Raw genomic sequence first — 21,432 nt, 5'->3', positions numbered from 1 at the left:
TTAGGAATTGATAAAAATGGTGTGAGTGAAAGCAGAGGGGTCTTAATAGGACATCACTCCGCTTCAGGGCATTACCAGCACAGTGTTCAACCTTTCCTGACAATGTTTTGTTTGGCTTTTTATTTCCCTCTGTAGTCTGTGCTTCGAACCGTCAGTGATGGAGAATCCAAAAGGTCTTTAGGCAGTCTGCTCACTTTAGAAAGGAGGGGTTTTAATGTCTAACTGAGGCTTTGCTTTAATATAAACGTATTATTGCTTTGCCTATTACCACTGGACAAAGAAAACTATTCATTCTCTTTTTATAGCTATCTTTTGTACCTTTCAAGATTAATACCCTTTGGGCAGCTGTAGTCTAGGTAATTTAGTGTATTTCATTCTTTTTTACAAATGTTTATCTAAAGCTTTCTCCATCTCTTGAATAATTTGAGAACTGTTTCAGTTATTTACCATTTTAGGCTATGATATTTCAGCTGGATGTACCACTTCATTGAAGGGCTTATTTGGCCCAATTAGATGGCAGAAGTTTCTTCATAGGTGTCATGAGTAATGCAGATGTATCACAGTATATTGTTCTGTTTTCCATGCCATTATATTGGCATTGACTAAGTTCCTTTTCTTTATTCAGCGCCTTAAAATGTATTTCTGTCTTAAAATGCTGTTTTGCAATAACCATGCCCAAATTGCTTCCTTGGTTTTTCAGGTCCTATTTCCAATTGCTCAAAAACGAGGTGCCTACAGGTCTTGCCAGTTTAGTGTTCTTTGCAAATTCGATAAGCCCACTCTGCTCATCTAAGTCTCTAGGGAAGCTCAAACCATACTTTTGTACTCTGATGGTTTACAAGAGTTTCTTTATTTTTTTCTAAACTTTTGTACATCTCTCTTATGGGGAGTATTCTTTTGACAGTTTCTTTAGCTTCCCATGAGAATTTTGTGTATTTTTTTGTCAGCAGCATCACTGAAGTTTTGACAGATGCTGCTTCATCTGGATTCACAAAAGTTATTTACTTGTCATAGGAGTAAAATGGATTGATGTGATTTGTTCTTGACAAATCCATGTTGACTGTTACTTACCCCTTCTAGACTCTGTAGATGTTGGCAAATTGGCTTTTTTTTTCAGTGTTTTTCTGTTGATTAGATTATGATTCCCTGACTCCTCCTTTGTCCTTTCTGTCAAGATAGAATTGACAGAATGCCTCCAAGTTTGTTTCCCTTGAATTTCGGTACATCAGAATGTTGCTAGGTAACCTGGTAATGATGGGGTTGTGTTTGACTGATTGGGCTGAGAGAGGGTGTGGCAGGGTGAGTGTCAGGCTCTCCTCTCAGGCTGTGATAGGACAAGAGGAAATGGGCTCAAGTTGTGTCAAGGGAGGTTTAGACTGGATATTAGGGAAAATTTCTTCTCTGAAGGAGTTAACAGCATTGGAACAGGCTGCCTGGGGAAGTGGCTGAGTCACTGTCCCTGGAGTTACATAAAATGGGGTTTAATGGTGGACTTGGCAGTGTTAGGGAAATGGATGGACCTGATGATCCTAAGGGTCTTTCCCAACCTAAATGATTCTGCCTTTTGATGACACTCACTGTTCAAGGGGTAGATGTTTCCATATTATATTATGTATGTTGTATTTCATGCAGTTTCATCCTTCCATAGCCATCTAAATGAAGTTCTTGTGGAAAGACTTTAAAAAGCAAACCCTCCTATTCAGATTTTTCTTCTCTGAAGTTCTAAAGTCTTGTCAAAATTGGGTTCTAACCTTAATGCATTTACTTCATGTTACTTGTTAAATGAAGCTTATTACTCGTTATTCTATTTTAGGAAATTGGTATTAAAAGCTTTTTTTAACGTATTACATTTTCCAGTTTGTCAAATTTGCCAACATTGAAGAGGACACACCTTCATATCACCGACGCTATGACTTCTTTGTGTCCCGGTTCAGTGCCATGTGTCATTCCTGTGACCCTGATCCAGAAATACAAAATGGGTAAGTGTCATTCTGCAGGAATTACTGAAAACTGTTGACACATTAATACTGTCCATAATACAGCTTTTATGAAGGTGTTTAGAGGAGTAGTTCATTCCATATGAAGAAAATTATGGTCTGACTTTTTGAGTAGCACCACATATTGCAAATTTTAGGTAAATAGAACTCCTAGGATATTTAGGTGTAGTTTTACCTTAAAAGTGCATGTAAGATTGTGTGGATTCTCTCCACAAAGGCACCACTTACTACTGTAAATGCACAAGTGCATAACTTACTTGAGATATTAATGAGGTTACTTAGATATCTTGGTTTAGGAGGACAGGTATCTGCCAGAGCAAGCTGGAGTTTCCCTTGGAATGGAGAATGTAAACCCCCACTTTCCAAATTATTATAATTTTGCTTTCAGGCGAAGATTTGGGAATAGGAATAACAGTTCTAGGACTATTAAGAATACAAATGCAGTAGTACAAAAAACAAGCAAACAAAAGAAACAAAAATCCTAGAAACCCTGACAGAGTCAGAAATACAGCCTGACACTGTGTTGGGCCAGGGTATTGGAAGCAGTCCAAAGTAAGTCCTCCTGGAGTGGCAGAAGTGGTCCTGTTGGAGCAGAGATGGTCCTGTAGAAAGAGTCCGATAATGATAAGATGGGTCCAGTCTTCCTTTGGGAATCCAGTGGACAACCAGAATGCCTGGTGTTCTTGGGTCTCAGTTTTTATTTTGGTAGGAACTGGTTGTCTCCCCCCAGTGGGTGGGGCATCTCCTAATGGGATGATGTAATGTGTCATGTCCTTGGTGACCTTTAATGGCCCATTAGCAGGAGATATCACCCAGAGGGAGAACGGGTTGTGGAAAAGATAAAGAACATTGTTACACCTGGTCTTAACAGCTGGCCCATTAACTGAAGGCACCCGCCCTTCCCCCTGGAGTTACAAGAGCTAAAGAAAACAGCTCCTCAGCTGGTTTCAACAGATGGAATAGAATAAATGTTTTTTTGGTTACATAACCCAAGACATTATATGAAAAGCAAAAGCATATATTAAGTCTGCTCTTTGAGAATTACTCATTAAACTGTGTTTTCTTTGATGTCTGAAGTATGCTCATGTGTGCAAAACTCAAGAGCCTCCATGAGCAGGAATTCTATTTTTTCCCATTCTTACATAAGTGCCGCAGTTTGTTTTCCTGTGGCTCCTCCTTGGGAGGATTGAGTCCTCCCAAGTTCTGGTAGTTTGTACATCCCTCTTCTCTCCTGCTTTGTGTGTAATCCTATTGAAACTTTCTCAAAAGATGTAGCATGAAATTGGATTCATATTGAATGTGCAAGACTTTGTTCAGAAATAATTATAATACAAGCAGCTACAGATTTAGGTATTTACCAATTGCAATCTAAACAAAAATAATTACAGAACTTGGTTACCTCTATAGTTCATCTTAGAAATGTTTTAATTCAGTCAATTTGACTGAGCAAGGGCTAGTTAAGTGTTGTCCATACTGAATCAAGATTTTAAAAATGAGGGATGGATTTTAATAGACATAATTAAAAATTTTAATGAGACTTGTGCTTATTTCATTTTATAGCTGTACCAGCTTCTACTTGTTTTCAGGAAGTAAATTCTCATCCTACCATTTATTACAGTAGATAATTTGCTATTATCACTTCAAAAAATAACATTTTGCTATTCATGCACAGATTCTCCTGCAAACTATTTTTATTTATTAAAAAAATTACAATAGTTAGTAGCTAGACTAAGTCTTTTTTTGAACTTAGGGTTTTTTTATTATTATTTCATTGTTGTTGATTAGTTCTCAGTTGATTTCATTCAGATGGTTTTAGAAGGAAAGTGGTGGTTCTTTTAGTCCATTAGGCTTAAGTTGACAGAATTATCTTTTGCTTTTCATTTTGTGAATCTTTTAGAAATCTTTAAAGATTTTTTTCTGACTAATCTGACTAGTCTTAATTACTACTTTTAATGACACAATCACATAGCTGTGCTAGATATTACTTCAGCTGTGTTGTGGTAACTTTTCTTCAGCTCTGGAATAGGCTAAGATTGTGCAAAGTTTCAGCTGATGGGTGATAAATTAGGTATAGTTGATGGTGTTATAAATGCAACGGCAAAAATCGGATTAACAAAGAAACAATTTATTAATAAAACAATCCCAATCACCGATAAAGAGAGAAAACCACAAATAGGATTTGCAGCGCAGCGCTGGGTGGATGAGGGGACCGTACTCTAAGGCACGGTTTTCCCAAATCCACACAGAGCAGGTCGCAGCTCGAGGTTTTATAGGGGTTTTCATGTCCCGAGGCGGAACAGGTGCCCAGGATAGTCCAAATAGTCCAAATAATTTTCGGATGGGCTTCCTGGATTTGTCGGACTCTGCAGACCCTATTCCGGGAAGATCCTTTCACACGCGGATGGAGCTCGCCGGCCCATGTTTATTTCAATGTGTATTCCTCGGCGGAGAATTCTCTTTTTCGTTTGGAGAGGAATTTCTCTGTCTGGGTGCGATGCCGATTCTTATCTGGGTTGGCTAGTGTCTTTGTTCATCCTGATGGCTCCAGTCCTGTTCTTTTGTCCCAGGACTGGGGACGGTGGAAACCTGGCTGGGCAAAAGTTTCTACGGACTATACCCTTTTCACATTTTATATTAACACAAATCTAACATATATTGCTATATTCTTTTATCACTAATTTTTACCCAATGCCACATTTATCACAATGGGGTTTATCCATGGGACTTTGGTCAGAGGCAATGTACAAAGTTTGAGTCTGCATTAAGTAGTGTCAGCTTTGTCCTTACAGGCCATCTTCTATTCAGTTGTTTGTTTTGTCACCTTCCTTACTGTTTTTGAAGGTGTCCAGAGAAAACATGGGCAACCTTAATGGCTGGCCAGTTTTCCCAGTTGCTGCTAGTGAGAACCTACTGGACTTCCTTCCACACTACTGAATTACTGCTGCCCAGTAGATCCAGAGCTCTTCTGGGGGGTGCTGTGTTCTCAGGATCCTCAGTAATTGCTCTTTTCCTTCCTCAGGATCCGAATGGCTGGAATCAGGGGCATTCAGGGAGTGGTTCGAAAAGCCGTTAATGACGAGCTTCGGGCAACGATATGGGAACCTCAGCACATGGACAAGATAGTGCCATCATTGCTTTTCAACATGCACAAAATAGAAGATGTTGACAGGTAATTGTGTTCCTTGTCACTGGTGTGGTTTTTTAAGCAATCTCCAGGCTAAGTTTTTATGATGCATATTCTTTTCTTTTTAGTGGAAGCAACAACTCGCCTTCTAGCTAAGGCTCCTTGAAATTGATAGTATAGGTCTGGATAATGGTTCTTAATGTTTCTTGTCTTAATATCTTTTCAACTACTTTTTTCACTTGCTTGAGATTCTGTTGCCCCAAAAGTTGTTCCAGAAGTTACGTATCCTTATTTTGATGTGATAAAAATTGTAAACTCTGTGTTTTATTGGATCAGATGCAGAGATGAGTAAGCAAAGGCTTTTAGGTGACTCAAATGATTTTGCTGTTTAGATTTGTTAAAAATTGAGGGTTTGATTCCTTTAGCCATTAGTAAGAACTGCTTGTCCTCACTGAAACAGTACTCAGAGTGAGGAATTAGAGTTTTATTTATATATAGACCTCTTTTCTTCTTTGCTTTCAGTGACTCCTAGGCATATTACTTGCCATGTTTGCAAAAGGATATTCAAAAAGATCTCTGTGACAATTAAGGTTGAGGAGATGCCAATCACCTTACAATTGAAAAGTCACTCTTTTTTTGGTCCATGATTAAACACTGTGTGGGTGTAAAAACTGTTTATTGGTAGTGCTGGGAAATTTCCATGAAACCAACTTCAGCAGTGTGATCAAATTAAATATTCATTCTGTGTCCAATTCTGGCTGCTTCAAAACTTTCCTGCTTAGAGGCTCAGCAGCCTTCCTATAACAACAAGCTTTTCATGCTTTCACTCAGCTTCCTAGATCTGTCAGTTTCCCTTTTTTGGTTTGAGTTTTGGCATTTGTTTTTCAATTCCTCAGCTTTATTTTTGTTCTGTTACTTTTGACTGCCAGTACCTGTCTCATCTCTAAAACAATTTTTCAGACTAAATAACTAAAATCAATAATTGTCTCTGTCCATGCCTTATCTATTTACTGCATATAACTAAGGGCCCACACAATATGTACAGAAATATCCACTTGAATTTTCCATCTGAAGAGTCATCTGAGTGAGAGAGAATGGTTTCTGAAGCTGCTGTTTGAGCAAGGAGAGTCTGGTTTGCCTTTGCTCACTCTTACAGGGCTTCTATCTGCAGGTGAGCCCTTTCCTTTGATACTCTTTACAGTGCCCTCAGGCATCCACTTTGCTTTTAACTTAAATTAACTACTGTTAGAGAAACTGACTGAAGTAGGGTTTGGATTAACCACTTAAAGTGGATCAGTTTCTATGTACTGCAGGAGTGTTTTTTATCATCTATGGAGCAAGGCAGTAGTAGTGGTAGTGTAGAAAAACAAATATGTCAAAAAGCAACTTTCATTTCTGAACTGTTGTGCTTGAAACATGTCCTATAATGCACATTGAATATGAAAAAAAAGACTAATGATTTTCCAAGTGGTGAGTAGTGGCCTTTGATGATGTGCATATGACAGAAAAGCTGAAAACAGTGTTTGTAAATTGTTACCTGCTGTCTTAAATAATGTTACAGACAATTTCTCGTTTTATTTTATGTGTGACTTCATATTTGTGGAGCAGAGAGACATCTTGAAGAGTAGGAGTAAGAAGCATATTGTTCTGGCAGATGGAGTCAAAGCATTATTTGAGAAAGAGCAGAAATTCCAGAAACTACTCCCAATTTAAGTCCATAGAAGAAAAACCATTTTTGGTTAAAGCTGAAGTACCTGTAGGTACTTACCTTAAAAGTCAGTGTAATTTTAGCTTGTGGCACTTTACAGCTAAATTCAAGATTATTTTGAGTGCATACCAGGTGAGACACTTCTTAGAGTTAAGAATTTACTATTTAAATAATATTTTAAAAATATGATTGTATTTGTGGATGCCGTTATTTGTTCATATATCTGTGTGCGCATTCTAGTTACGTTCCTATGTGTTTATCTATTTATGTGCATCTGCAAAATAGGGAAGGGATGTAGGAAATTGGTAATGCCCTTACTTTGTGGCATATTGTTCATAACTGTGGAGCTAAACCTGCCAGCCTTATTTCAGGCAGAGGGGACACTCTAGCACTTAATGTAAACTTGACTTCAAATCCTGCTGGTACATCTCTAATGTTCATACAAATTCTGTTTTAGAGGAAGGTTAGATTTATTTCTTTCTCAGGCTGAGTGAATCATAGTCAAACTCTCCTGTACCTCCTCTGCTCAAAAGTGGTGGTGAAGTCTTACTTTATGTGTCCTGTCATATCTTTGGATTTTGTGGCATTTAAGAAGTCTCATGCTTTAGCTGCTGACTTGCTGTGAGCTAGTTGAAGTTTGTGATGAGGTATTTGCTATGGAAACTGCTGTACTTCAACACATCCTCCTTCCAGTTCCTTGTTGCCACTTGTGATAGAGATTGCCCACAAAAAAGCCAGTAGAGCAGCTAGAGGGAGTTGTCCCTGCCCATTTCATTGTAAAGCACGGTTTTCAGTCCCCTTGTGGTAGTACAAAAGGTCTGGATGCAGAGGGATACTACTGTTCTTTCTTAACTGTTGCAGTTGGATATCTCAGAGGTTTTCTGATATTTCTGTAAAAACCAAGTCAGTGAAACAAAATGAGTATGAGTTACTCATTTGAATCTAGAATCTTAAGAGGCTGTACAAAGCTTTCCTATAAAACTAAGGAGAGTATTCAATATTCATTGTCTATTATCTGACAAAGCCAAGGAAAATTTACTGAGAAACACTTTGAGGTAGGTGCTGTTGAAGTTCAAATAAAATGTTATTCCTACAGACAACACAAGATAATTTTAGACATTCTGATGCAAAGAGTAACATTTTATACTAGCAAGATTGATCTATAAAAGGACTCCCAAGCAGTGCTGAGAAGTCACCTTCTGTAGGTTTGCATATACAAGCACTTAAAACATAACTTATTTTACTTCATTTTAACTGGAATTCTTTCAGACAGACTTAGCTCTGGGTGCTATGCAGCCTGATTTCTTCTTTCCTCCCCCCACACCCACCTTTGCAATGCTGGTGTATTTTAGGGAATCTATGTCAAAGCAGCAATGGAAATGACAGTCCTACACTATCTCTTGTACCTTCTCTGTGCTGAGAAGGGTGCCCATCTTCCTAGATCAGAATCCAGGCAGTGCAGGGGAAGGAAAAAAGGGGGAAGTTGGGTGGCACAGCAGTTGGATAAAGCTGGAGTTTTGTGGTACTCATGGTGGATTATATACAAGTTGTCATGCCTTTTAAAATTCTAATCATGCTGCACTTGTAAAACTATTTCTCCTTATCTATATCAGGGTTCAGGAGGCTCTTCTGTTGGTAAAATCTGACAAGCTAGCACTGTTGTGGTAACTCAAACACTGATGTTTCCAGAAGCAACAGGATTTTCATATTGACAGTTTTGGATTGCAGTAGTATTGAAACACTAGAAAGTCTTTTGCCATCAAAAGATATATTACAACTATGATGTTAACATGTTCATTTGACTAGTGATATTTCAATTTTCAACTTTCTGTGATGCTCTAAAGCTTTTATGATGCTTAACTGAACTGAATGCTCTTGGTTGACACTTTCAAACATATTTAACACACGAGCTTGCACTGCAGAACTGAAATTATGTTTAAGGGTTTCGGGTACTGGTTTCCGCATCTAAAATTAAAGATGCATCATGTTAATGTAAGTGGATGAATCCTCACTTAAGTTCTTATAATGTGTTTTGTGAGAGGAAAAAAAGATTGCTACTTGCAGGTCCAGTGACTCTTGGTAAGTAATGGAGGTACCCTGGGGGAGCTTTTGTTCTCTTTGTGAAACCTGTGTTCACCACAGTGCCCACAGCCAAGGGCTCAGCAGTGCCCTGTCCATGGTAATGGTGGAAGACACTCAGGTAGAAGGTGACAACTTCTGCACTATCTGTTTAGAGGTTACTGTGTGGGTGGTAATGTTCTGATCAGTTCATGCAGACTTTTTTTTTCAACTCACAAGCCATCTGTTTGTGCAGAAGTACTGGAGTTTCATTTAATGCTTTTCATTTCATTTAAAGTTTCATGGAGTTTCATTTAAAGTCCATACCCACACAGTATGGACTCAGTAGAGGGCAGGTGATTGAGATCATTACTCTGAACAATATTATTAAGATCATGTCTAATTTTTTTAGTGGTTTTGCAGCCTTCATTCATTATTAGCAACACATAGTGTTTTGTCAAAATGTGATAGGTAACAAGTTAACTGGATATTAGCAGCTTTTGTGTTTGCCATAGAAATATTTATTAATACAATGGTCAGTACTGAGTGAACAGATGGTACTCTATGGTCCTGCTATAAGAGAATAAAATATTTTATTCAGAATTCTGGTTTGATGCATCTTTGAAATACAGTTCTTGCCTAGTTCAAGAGTGTGACTCATGAATGTTTTAATCCAAGAGTGGATACAGTACAGAAAAATGGAATATTAGTCAATGATATAATCAATGCATTTTGTCTTATTTCAGCAGAATAGGCCCCCCATCCTCTCCTGCAGCAGGAGTGAAAGAAGAAAATCCTTCTGTGCTGGCTGAAAATTGTTTCAGGGAACTGCTGGGACGAGCAACGTATGGAAATATGAATAATGCTGTCAGACCCGTTTTTGCGTAAGTTGAAAATTCATGGAAGATCCTAAGAGATTTTCTTTATTTCCTCCTCAATACTGTTGCATTAAATTTCTTCCTACTTTTCAGCTCAAAAGTTTCCATTCACATTTCTTAAAAAAATTGTCCCTCTTTTAAACCTCTGCTGCCTGTCTGTAAACTTGAAGGCAGTTATAAAGGAATGCATGTCCTGCTTTACTGATTTTTAGAAGTGAAATACAGTAATTCATATGAGTTGTTGCTTCAGCTGGCCTTTTGTTTTTTCAATGCGAAACTTCATCCAAGCTATTAATGTCCCATAGATGAGCATTACAGTCAGTGGAGAATCAAACCAAGTAAAATACAAGTAGCACAAAGAAATACAGTGCCCCATAAAGTTACAATTTATGTTTTCCTGCCACTTTATTCCAGGACCTGTTTCAATATTCTTTGAGGAATATCTTTAACAGCTCATTTAGGAGTAAGTGACAGATATGCACACGGTATGCACATAATGCACAAAAACACACAGTACAAATTATACCTCATCAGGTATAATATAGTAACACTCAGTGATACAACTTTCAAACCCTGGCTTTTCCTGGTCATGAGGAGAGACCTGCTTACTTCTTCCTGTAGATTTTTCAAAGTATATCCTTGGTACAGGATTACCTTCTCTCAGATGGCCTAGTTTTTCCCACCTAGCTTAAGTATTTTATTTATGCACTGAAAGACCTTCAAGCTACCAAAAGCCATTTTCAAGTTACTAGTCTTAAGAACAGAAATTACAAAGATAGAGTTGGTGTTAAAGGCAGAAAACTTTTGTAACACATTATTTATCCTGAAGAAGCATTGACTACTAAGCAGTGTACCACTCCCTTATTTTCTGTATGTGTCTGTTATACCATCCTGATAGGAGTTTCTGTTGCAAAATTGAGTGTTAAAAAAAACCTCATTCTTTCCTAGATTTAAAGTTTTCATCTCTCCAAAATACCTGTGATCACAGTGAACACCTAGGTACTAAACACTTTGGATGGACTACTTTGGTGCTATGTTGCAGTTGGTTTCTTACCACTTCTCAATTCTTTTGGGGAGTTTATCTCAAAACTTTTATCATCATTTGCAGTGATTTCAGTCTTTTGAATCATTTTAGTATCTGGGAAGTTTCCTACTAATAATTCCTGATAACACAGACGGGAGGTAGTGCTTGGTTTGGGTTTTGAGAATGATCATAGCTGCTTTTCCTGTGGCTAATTTACATCTCTAAAGTATTATTTCCAGCCTATTTTCATGTCTTACATGCTATGATTGTGAGGAGCCAGTTGACTCTGTGCACCTCAGCTTGACACATGCTGCATTTATGCACCAAAATGAGTAGATAATGACCAGTTACTCAGAATATGTTATCTCCTCTATGAATAGAGATTCTTTGTTGTCACTGTTTTTGTATTCCACTTTGAGGACAAATTGCCAAATGTGTCTTTTTAGAAATGACTGCTGTAAAGGTTTAGTATTTTTGAAGAACAAGAGATGCAGAAAATGCAATTTCAAGCTCGTTTTCCTAAACAAAATGGGAGTGCTCTATCTAATCAGCTTCACTTTGTGAATGACAGAACAGTTAGAATGAAAGTTCGAGATAGTCTATTGTCCTTTATCAGATTGAAAAAGCTGACTTAGCTTCTGACTGGAAAACAGTTTCTTTGAACAATGTTCAGCTATTTCACAACTTTTAATGAAACTCTGGAAATACAGATAAGGCCTCTTATTACAATGCTGACATAAAGGTGCAGATTCAGTTCCCCACCTGAAGGTTTGCTTCCTGTGGCACTGCAATATCAGGCAACATGCTGCCACTTCTTTGCAAAACTGAGAGAGCAGTGCTGCTTGCATCATGAGGCAGGGTTTATTCAGTGATAGAGGGGTTTAAATATAAGGAAGATAGTAGAAATCTGAATTCAGTCTCCTGGTATAGGTTTGAATTGATACTAATTTTCCTTGCCTTAGCAGAAAATCTCCATGGTTATAGGTGTCTACATACAGTAGCTAGAAACTCTCAAGTAATAATTTGTAATAAAATCTTACAGATCAATCTCACTAATTGTTTAATGAAAGTAAAAAAATGTTACATGAACATTACATGAAAAAGATTTTTATGTTGTGTCAACAGTCAGAAGGTGTTGAGACATACTTAGCTTGGATTTGCAATGGTGAATAGATTAGACAGATTCAGAGAGATCCAGAAATCTGCTGAAGCTTCCCAAGTGTAACAAGTGCATTTCCATTCTTGTCAGCTACCACATCAGTTGTGCAGGGGTTTGGAATATTAACAGACTGGTGTTCAATATTCTTTCAGCAAACATGATGCATGAGCAGAATATTTTATGTATTCCCATACATGGATGCCTCAGTTTTGCTTTCTGATCCTTGGTATCAATTTATCATCTATTACTTACAGGATTACTTGCATGTATGGCACAGAGAAAGAATTCAGGGGTCATTAGTGGCTCTCTCCCCAGAAACTTGCATTATTGCTTTTGCTATGCCTTTGAAACTGAGAGACCTAATTGTGCACATTTGCTACATATATGCACCAGATCTCAGTGGAAGGCAGAGTTTGGCATTTGTTAATCCAGCAATAGAACGTTTTGCAATCTTTATTAGATATTCTTTATTGGAAGAAATGTTATTTGGAAAAAAAAAAAAGAGGAGTTAATTGATTTTAACTGAAGTAAATGCACCATACCAAAAATACCCTTTACTGTCTTTTGCAAAAACAAAACTACATTGAATACACTTGTTATGATTGGTAAAATACGTCACCTACAGGAATCTAGTCCTGCTGTCCTCGGGAGGAAAATTCCAGTATACAAAGTATGCTGCCCATTGAGCTGTTACACAAAGTCCACTTGTTTAACCAAGTCTGTTGTCTTCCCCCAGCTGACTCCCAGCAGATCATCTACCTGAAGCAGCTAATACTTGGCCTTCCTGGCACAATAAAACTGCATGTCTTGTTTAGAGAGGAAATTTTTGGTTGTGGTTTGTTTGTTGGTTTGTTTGTTTGTTTGTTGGTTTGGTGTGTGTGTGAGGGGTTTTTTGTTGTTGTTTTTGTTTGGGTTTTTTGGTTTTGTTTTGTTTTTTGTTAACATGGTATGGGATGCAGTTGACCTGCATAATGGATAATCTGCCTGAATGGATCTTTGGGGCACATGAATAGGAACTGTCAAGGTGTTGTGGTTTGAAAGCAAAACAAATGAGAGGTTCCAAGTCAGAGATATAATTTAATAAGAAGAAAGGTAAAAAGGTAAAAATAAAATAAAATAAATGCAATAACAAAAAGGATCACTGACAGAGTCAGAATACAACCTGAGCAGGATGGTGGAAGCAGTCCAGGTGAAGTGCTCTTCCTGAAGCAGTGATCCTGTAGAAAGGTCTGGAAGCTCTGGTCCTCTGGGAATCCAGTGGGTAAGGGCTGCTTGTACTGTCCCACATACCAGCTTATATCCAGGTGAGAAGGCTTGGCTCCTCCCCCTGGGCAGAGCATCTCACAATAGGATGAGTGTGAAATGTGTCCTTGATGGCCCATTAACAGAGATAACCCCTGGAGGGAGTTACCTGTGACTCATAGGCCAGGTGTTAATGGGCCATTAGCAGAAGACACTCCAAAGGCCATTAGCAGAAGAGGCAGGGGGCTTGGGAAAACACTGCCCCACCTGGTTTCAACAGTTCATGAAGATGGTGATAGAATAAATACTTTGTGTACATCCTACACTGCAACCCAGGACTCAAGGGTAACAGAGAACATATACAGCCCTGAAAGATGAAAGGATCAGTTCCAATCAGGAGGAGATAGTGGAGACTATGATTTTCCATTTGATGAGGCAAATAAAATATATCAGCTAAAATAAGCTATCATGTACAAGATGTGATGGACTGTACTGAAATGATATTAAAAGAGGAAGAAGACATGAATAAATACGTTATGAGCCACAAAGCCTTGAAGGATTTAAAGATGTAATTTTGTTTGGTTTTCTGTCCCAAGGCAGGATTAAATACACCTGTGCACAGGAAAGGCAGCTATCCCCAACAGGTACTCAAGTTGGATATTTAGTAATGCAAATCTGCTGCTTTATTGGCAGGCAAACGCCTTTAAAATTCCTGAAATTCTTTCCTCTAGGGATTTCTGTTAAAGGTATGTGGTGTGTCAAAATGGCAGAACCTTTTTTTAATCTCTGCAATGGAGTGCAAGATTATGTAGGGCACAGGAAATGCTTTGTCATCTGGTTTAATCAACCGTGAAGGAAATCTGTGTATGTGGGTGACTGGGCTGGGAGCAGCTAGCCCAGTGAGGGAATTGAGATCTCCAGATTCTGGGTAGAGTAAGTTACAGCATCCACCCAGTCCTGTGTTCACAGTGCTGACTTCATTCACCTCTAGGGCTTTCCTGTTTGTTGTTTCAAGCAACTTTATATGTTTCCTAAGTTCTTTGAGAAAAGGGAGAGCAGTAATGATTCTGTAGCTGAGATACCTGTTTAGGAGCAGAACTTAAATTCCATTTCTGTTACAAAGTTTTTTTGTCGATTTGGCATGATTGCTGTTCATTGATGAATTTGTTTTTGGATTTGTTTTGATTTTTTTAAAACCTAAATCATACCAATTAAAATGCATCCAAAATTACCTTTTCTTCAGTCTTCTAGACTGAAAAACACAGTTATTTTTATCATGTTTTTTTGGGGACTCAGATCTCCTTTTTGCAAAAATCTGTGTGCCCTATTCATAGCTGTCAACATTTCTGCTTAAGCAGAATTCTTTGTATTTGCTTGAAACTCTGATGCATTTCCTTCATTTGTGGTTCCTATTCCATTTAAAGAGAAACTGATGCATTTATTATTTGGATTTTGATTTGATATTTCTTGCGGTAAGTGTTGAAATACTTCAGAGCATAAAGGCACATACAGACAAAGAGCAGCTCTTTTTTGTTTTCCATATATTTTATTTATGAAACCACCATGAAAGCAAAAATATTTCTTAGAGTTTCTGTTCTGGATGGAGCATTCAGCCCTAATTATTTTGCAGCTTGTAATTCAAAACAACTTATTTATCTTCTATAGAGTAGAAATTTTCAAGGTGTTAAAACCTTCAGCAGATCTCTTCCATGTAAATAAGCATCTAATGTCATAGCACTCTGTGTGGAAACAGTATATCCTTAAATATGTATGTTTGGTGTAACTAGGTTCCTTAAATTTCTGGAACAGGAATTTCTGTTCAGCCAAATGTTTTGTGATCACATCCTAAACCTAGAAAATAAGTGCTTCTGTGAAGTTCTAAATTTCTCACCTAGTTCCTCAGTCATTGTGTAGAAGTTTTATGTAAATAAATAATCCCTTTGAGGCGAATTTTGAGAAGATTCTTAAGATATCATTTATTATATCTGCAGAATGTAATTATTTCATTATGTCTTAATTTTTGCTTACAGGCATTTGGACCATCACAGACTATGGGATCCTAATGAATTTGCTGTTTCCTGCTTTAAAATCATCATGTATTCTATACAGGTAGGATTGTTTCATGGATTTTTTTTCCTTGCATACATGTTTTGAGCACATGAGAGAAGTTTCAATGCTCATCTCACCATGCTAGTGGCAGACAGTAGATGAAGTCAAAGAATCCAAAAGATCCAAGGGAAAGTAGTGGGGTGGTCCTTCTCCAGAACAAGGAGCAGGGTAACCATGCTGGTGTGACATTGTGCTTGACAAGGAAATCTCTCAGGTTGGTTATTTCTGTGTGCCAATACAGCTGTGCTGCTTTTGCAACCCAAGAAACCACCTGTAACTGTTGTGTTGAGGATTTTTAATAGTGGACAGCCTGTATTGTGGCCTTAAGCTGAAGAAGGGAAGGTAGAGATTGGATATTAGGAAGAAATTTTTAGAGTAGTGAAGCTCTGCAACAGGTTGTACAGGGAAGCTGTGGCTGCCCTGTCCCTCGAAATGTTCAAGGCCAGGTTGAACAGGGCTCTGAGCAGCCTAGTCTGCTGGAAGGTGGCCCTGCCCCTGGCAGGGGGCTTGGAATGAGCTGATCTTTAAGGTACCTCACAACTCAAGCCATTTTGTGATTCTGTGATTGTCTGTTGTAAACATCAAGGGTTTGTTTTTTTTTTTTTGTCTTTGATTGCATCAAACACAGATAGATGCCCAGAAGATAAAAGTGTAAAATTCTGGGTTTGTGGGAGAAAGCTGATTTTTCTCAGCATTTACATCAATGGTGCCGAATTCTTTGAACTGAAGTTAGCTGAGTGAAGGACCACTTCATGCTTTGTCTGTGCTTGTAGATGTTCCTGGATATTTTAAGACCCTAAGCTTTTGTACACTGGGCTGGCTGAATAAACCTGTATAGCTTCATCACTTATGGCAGTTTTTTGAATCCATATTTAGTCGTGAATTGATTGTCATTTTGATAAATTTCTGAATGAAAATGTTGCAGAATGGGAACATAGTCTTGACCACAGTTCAGTGGAGTATGAGCTTATTCTTGTTAAAGTCACAGATGAAGATTTTCTGTCTGGTTTTTTAACAGGCACAATATTCTCATCATGTAATACAAGAAATCCTGGGACACCTTGATGTCCGCAAAAGGGATTCACCACGAGTTCGTGCTGGCATTATTCAGGTTCTCCTGGAAGCAGTTGCAATAGCAGCTAAAGGATCAATAGGTAAATTGTATTAAATTAAAAGCATCAGGACAAAGGATAAATTTGCAAAGTGGTGCTTATTTTCACTTTGGTTTCAGACTGATTGAAAACATTTTGAGAAGGTTTTATATATTATTTTCTTTTTCTTTTGTGCTGATAAAATGCTTGCACTCTTACTTGGTTTACAGTTACTCCAAGCATATGTACTTGGTTTTTGACTCTTATATAATCCTTTGCATTGAAAAAATGAGTAGAAAAAAATTTTAAAGGCAGGTATTCCTGTTTGGAAAGAAATCATAAAGTCTGAGAGAACTGTGTGTCACTGCAAAATGTCAAGAGCACTGTCGCTTTGTGATACAGCTGTGACCTGAGTATTGCAGGAGTAGAATGACCTTTGAGAAATTTTACCTTATTGACTGTGAAGCAGCTGAAATAAGGTGAAACATGTCATTTAATATTAGGATGGATCCTTGAAATAAGAGTAGTTATGAAGAGATGTCCAGTCTAGTGCTCTGTTCCTGATGTTCTTTGGTGTCCAGCTGAAATACTGTTTTGCTTCATTAGCTTAACTCTGAACCTATCCTTCCTCTTGATATAAGATCCACTTGTATACACAGACTTGTGAAATCTTCTGCCATAGGATGAAAAGAACTCATCACTTGATCTAATGTATAGAACTGAATTTTAGTAGCAGGTTTTGAAATAACTGAAGTTCAGGGGCAAGTACCTGCAGTTTAATCCATTACTAATGCTTAATTTCAGCAACCACTCCTATTTTGTATCTGAAACTTGTGTGGTGAATCAACTCTGGGCCCATTTTCATTCACCTTTTTCCACAGGATAGGGACAATGTAGAAAGAAGATGAGAAGTTCCATGGATCAAGATAAACACAGTTTGATGGAAATTGATGGATGAAGCAAAAGTTGCATGAACAGGGAAAAATCAGATTACCTCCATCCTGGCCAGACCCAGTAGTGGGTCATAATGGATTATGCATATATGCCTGATTGTATTTCCTGATTCCAAGTTAATTTCTAAAATATCAAGGTGTAGGCATACCTCAGAAGTCTATCTCTAAATGTGATGCTTCAAACACTATATTTCACTTGGTTCTCTTCATCATCTTACTCTCATTACTTGTAAAAATGGATTGAGAAGCCCAGTTTTTATTTTCTTCAGACATCTCCCCCTTGACAGGTGCTATCACTGTTACTTGTTGTTTCCAGGCCCAACAGTTCTGGAGGTTTTTAACACCTTGTTGAAGCACCTGCGCATCAGCGTTGACTTTGAGCTGGGTGACAGACGCAGTTCAGTAGGAAGTGGCACTTTAAGCACCAGCTCCAAGGAGAGTGATGAGAGGATTGTCCAGAATGCAATTATTCAAACAATTGGTGAGTAATACAATTGACACAGGCTCACTTAAAATTCCTCCCCTTTTCCCTATTCCCCAATGAAATGATATTGGACCAGCTTGAATCATGAAGGAATACTACCGATTGTGGTTTCTCTGATTGTGTTTGCCTCTCATTCTCAGTCTTGCTTTATGTGTTTAATTTCTGAAAGGTTTTTCTTTCAAATGTTAACTGAACACATTGCCAGAAACCTTATGAAAACTAAAAATGCTGGTGGACTTAAAATTAATTTTAATTATATTATTTTGTGGCCCTTGAAATGTAGAAATCTCTACCTTTGGTACAGAACTTCTAATAGTTCTTTTATGAAAATCACTGCAAACAGTTGTATGCAGTAATACCTATTTTAGTAGGTACTACTTTAAAATTGATAGAAATGAATATTAGACATAGTAGCAACAATGACACCTAATGGCCAGCTGTGCTACCCTCACTTAACTGAAGTATTTCAATACACAGCACTGGAAATGATTTTCTTAATAGTGTCTCTCCCTTTCTCAGATTTTCCCTTTATGATAGTGATGTTATATATTGGGGTGCATTTATGATATGTGATCCTTTTCTTAAAGAACAAGGGGGATGTAGCTTAAATGTTCTTCACTGATCTGTACCTTCACTTGCTTTGAAACTTTTTAGAGCAGTAACAAGTATGCAGATTTTTTCTCATGACTTCAGTAAAGCTCCCAAGTTAAACTGTTAAACCCTTACCAAAAAAAATTCCAGAAACCCCACATACCAACCTTTTAAAGTGAAGCTTCTCTCTACTGAAGTTAACATTATACTATTGCACAGTAATAAAATAGAATATCTGGAGTTGGAAGGGACACGTTAAGGATCATTGAGTCCAACTGTCTGCTCCTCCCAGAACTGCTTCAACCTAAACCATGTGCCTGGGAGCATTGTCCAGATACTGCTTGAGCTCTGCCAGGCTTGATACTGTGATCACTTCCCTGGGAACCTGATCTAGTGGCCAGCCTTCTTTTCAGTGAAGAACCTTTTCCTAATGTCCCGTCTGAGCTTCCCCTGATGCAATTCCATCCCATTTCCTCACGTCCTGTCACTGGTCATCAGAGAGAGATCAGCTCCTCCTGTTTCACTGCTCCTCCTGAAGGTATTTGATGTTCTTAGATCAAAGCACAGACTTGAGGAGGGGCTGCAGCAGTGCAGATGGGACAGTCACATCCTCAACCAACTGGTGATGCTGTGCTTGGTTCACCACAGGGCACAGTTGGCTCTTTTGGCTGTCAGGGCACACTTGATTCACACTGGGCTTGCCATTAACCCCTAATCTCTTTCCATGGGGAATTTTGGGAATAATGGTGTTATCTCAGTTCCCTGGGAGCACTGCCACAGCTGTGCCCACTGTGCGACTGTGCTGCTGTCAGAGCAGGGCCTGTTCCCACTGGAGCTGTGTCTGGGCAGGTGCAGAGCTGGGAGAGGACAGGGTCTTCTGCCAGTGGAAACCATTTCTCCCTAGTTGAGCCGGTGGAGCTGCAGTGCCCTTCCTGCCAACTGATGCTAGCACTCCCTAAGAGACGCTTTGAAGGCATGGGAGGTGTGTTTTGTGCCTGACATTTCTCCTGGCCCTGCCCAGGTTCCCTCAGCATTGTGGCTCTTTCTGCTGCTGTTAGGTTCCCCTGGTCCAGGAACCCTCCATGTAGCCTCCCTGTGCTGGAGTGCTCCTCTTCCCATGGTGCTGGCACAGAAGCTGCTCACTTCGTCACTCCCCAAGAGCAGCAACAGTCATAAAATACTTGTATGCCTCTGGGATTTCTGTCCCCTTACTTGTAGTATTTATTGGAGACTTAACAGACAAAAATAACAATACTGTGTGCCATGAGAAACACTTCCAATTCTTCACTTAAAAAACTCTAGATATTTAATTTTTAAATTGTATATTTGGAGGAGGGTAAAATTAGAAGGTTTTAGTATTCAAAGATGAAAGTGAGTATCATGAAAAAGACTCACTAAAATCATTCAGCAAAAATAAATATGAGATTATGCCCTAAAACAAGTCATACGTTTATTCTTCATCTATTTTGACCTGTTAATATATTCCTTGTATTTTAAAGGTTCTGTTATAAAGAGAAGTGCCCTATATCACTTTTTCTTCTTTGATTCCATTCTGTTTTAGGATTTTTTGGAAGCAATCTCCCAGATTACCAGAGATCAGAGATTATGATGTTCATTATGAGCAAAGTACCTGTTTTGGGGACAACTTCAAAATCACTGGATCCCAGTAACCTTGGGTTTGTATATTCCTACATTTTTAAATTTCTAATTAAAAACCTAGATTTTAAAATCCTGATAAATTAGTAAGTGAAAACATTAAGAAAAGTGAAATGCAAACTCTCACTCCTTAGAGGCTGTATTAAATACTATGCCAAACTAAGGCAGGCTCAGTGTCAGCAATATGAAATCAACCTACAGACCATTATGTTACTGATAAAAATTACCTGATTGGAAGGCAGTTTATTTTTCACTAAACATTCTTTTTCTCTATATCTGTACAATTTTTTCTGAAACTATGTACTTTATGGTTGTTAGTTCTATAACTTTTTATACGTGAGTTGTGAGAATGAGAGGAATTCAGTTATAAATACATTTTTTCAAATAGCTGCATAATTTACAAACTATTTCAAGGGGTTTTTGTTGTTGTTGTTGTTTTTTTTAAATTTTGTACAAGTTGACTTCTGTTGAAGAAATAACTGCAGAAATTCCAGTGAATTTGGGGTTTTCCCTATGTATTTTGAAATAGGAAAAAGCTGTAAGTGGGCAGACTTAATAAACCCACAATTTGAAAGTTCCCCTATGCTGAGTACTTTTCCATGTAACAGGAATAATTTTGTTTAAAAGACTGCATTTCGTCAGTATGGGGGAGTCACTGAAAAGGCTGCAGCTTTCTTTCCAGATGTGCACAGACACTTTGCTCCACATAAGTGATCCCCTACTAGATTAAATAGGAAGTCCTAGTCATTCTCCAGCTTCTTGATAGCTTTTCATACAGTATCCCTGCAGCATGGGATGCTATTCCATGGAAGATACAAATCTGTGCCAGGCAGTTATCACTGGTTATGGAGGTATTTCAAGAACAAATCCATATGAAATTCTCTACTTGGATTAACAGTTGGGGGTGGTGGTGTGTTTTTTAACTGTATAGTTTTCCATTTATGAGATTCTGTGTAAACATGTGCCTGAGCAGTGTGTAAGTATGATGTGCATATGTCACTCTGAGCAAAGAAGGCTTTCTGATTGCTGATAAAGTCTTGCATTACTTAGAATTTTTGTTTCAGCTACCCAAGACATTTGAATGATACAAACAGGCAGGATTGTAGGCCATTAAGGTAGAGGTTTCCACTGTTATGTAGAGGCCAACTTCGGTGAAGAAGGTTAAGCTTCCTTTGCACTATTTAATGGACAAAATGGCTTGTAGCTTTTTTACTTTCCTGAAAGAATCTCTTTGAATGGAGCAATTTATTCCAAGTGCACTTTTATCTCCTAAAATCTTTCAAGAATGGTGACTGTATACCTTTAGCTATTTGGCTACTTTTAGTATCTGCAGGAGGGAAATGAGAACAGATTATAAA

At 38.2% G+C, this 21,432-nt stretch overlaps 1 protein-coding gene across 6 annotated transcripts in view; it reads left to right on the top strand.

Annotated features, from left to right (window-relative positions):
- The window catches only part of EFR3A (EFR3 homolog A), a 79,730-nt gene that overhangs the window by 32,393 nt on the left and 25,905 nt on the right, over nucleotides 1-21,432 (top strand). For 4 of the 6 annotated variants that reach the window (XM_083875030.1, XM_083875035.1, XM_083875032.1 and 1 more), the window contains 7 exons: nucleotides 1,858-1,979; nucleotides 5,017-5,166; nucleotides 9,634-9,771; nucleotides 15,221-15,299; nucleotides 16,318-16,453; nucleotides 17,660-17,824; nucleotides 19,980-20,094. In XM_083875030.1, the coding sequence (XP_083731156.1) occupies nucleotides 1,858-1,979; nucleotides 5,017-5,166; nucleotides 9,634-9,771; nucleotides 15,221-15,299; nucleotides 16,318-16,453; nucleotides 17,660-17,824; nucleotides 19,980-20,094 (905 nt within the window). The remainder of the gene's footprint in view (nucleotides 1-1,857; nucleotides 1,980-5,016; nucleotides 5,167-9,633; nucleotides 9,772-15,220; nucleotides 15,300-16,317; nucleotides 16,454-17,659; nucleotides 17,825-19,979; nucleotides 20,095-21,432) is intronic. The other 2 variants (XM_083875031.1, XM_083875033.1) reach the window with 1 other exon arrangement.

This window comes from Zosterops lateralis, assembly GCF_965231275.1.
Source record: "Zosterops lateralis genome assembly, chromosome: 1".
Classification (NCBI taxonomy): domain Eukaryota; kingdom Metazoa; phylum Chordata; class Aves; order Passeriformes; family Zosteropidae; genus Zosterops; species Zosterops lateralis.
This window is presented reverse-complemented; position numbering and strand designations above follow the sequence as displayed.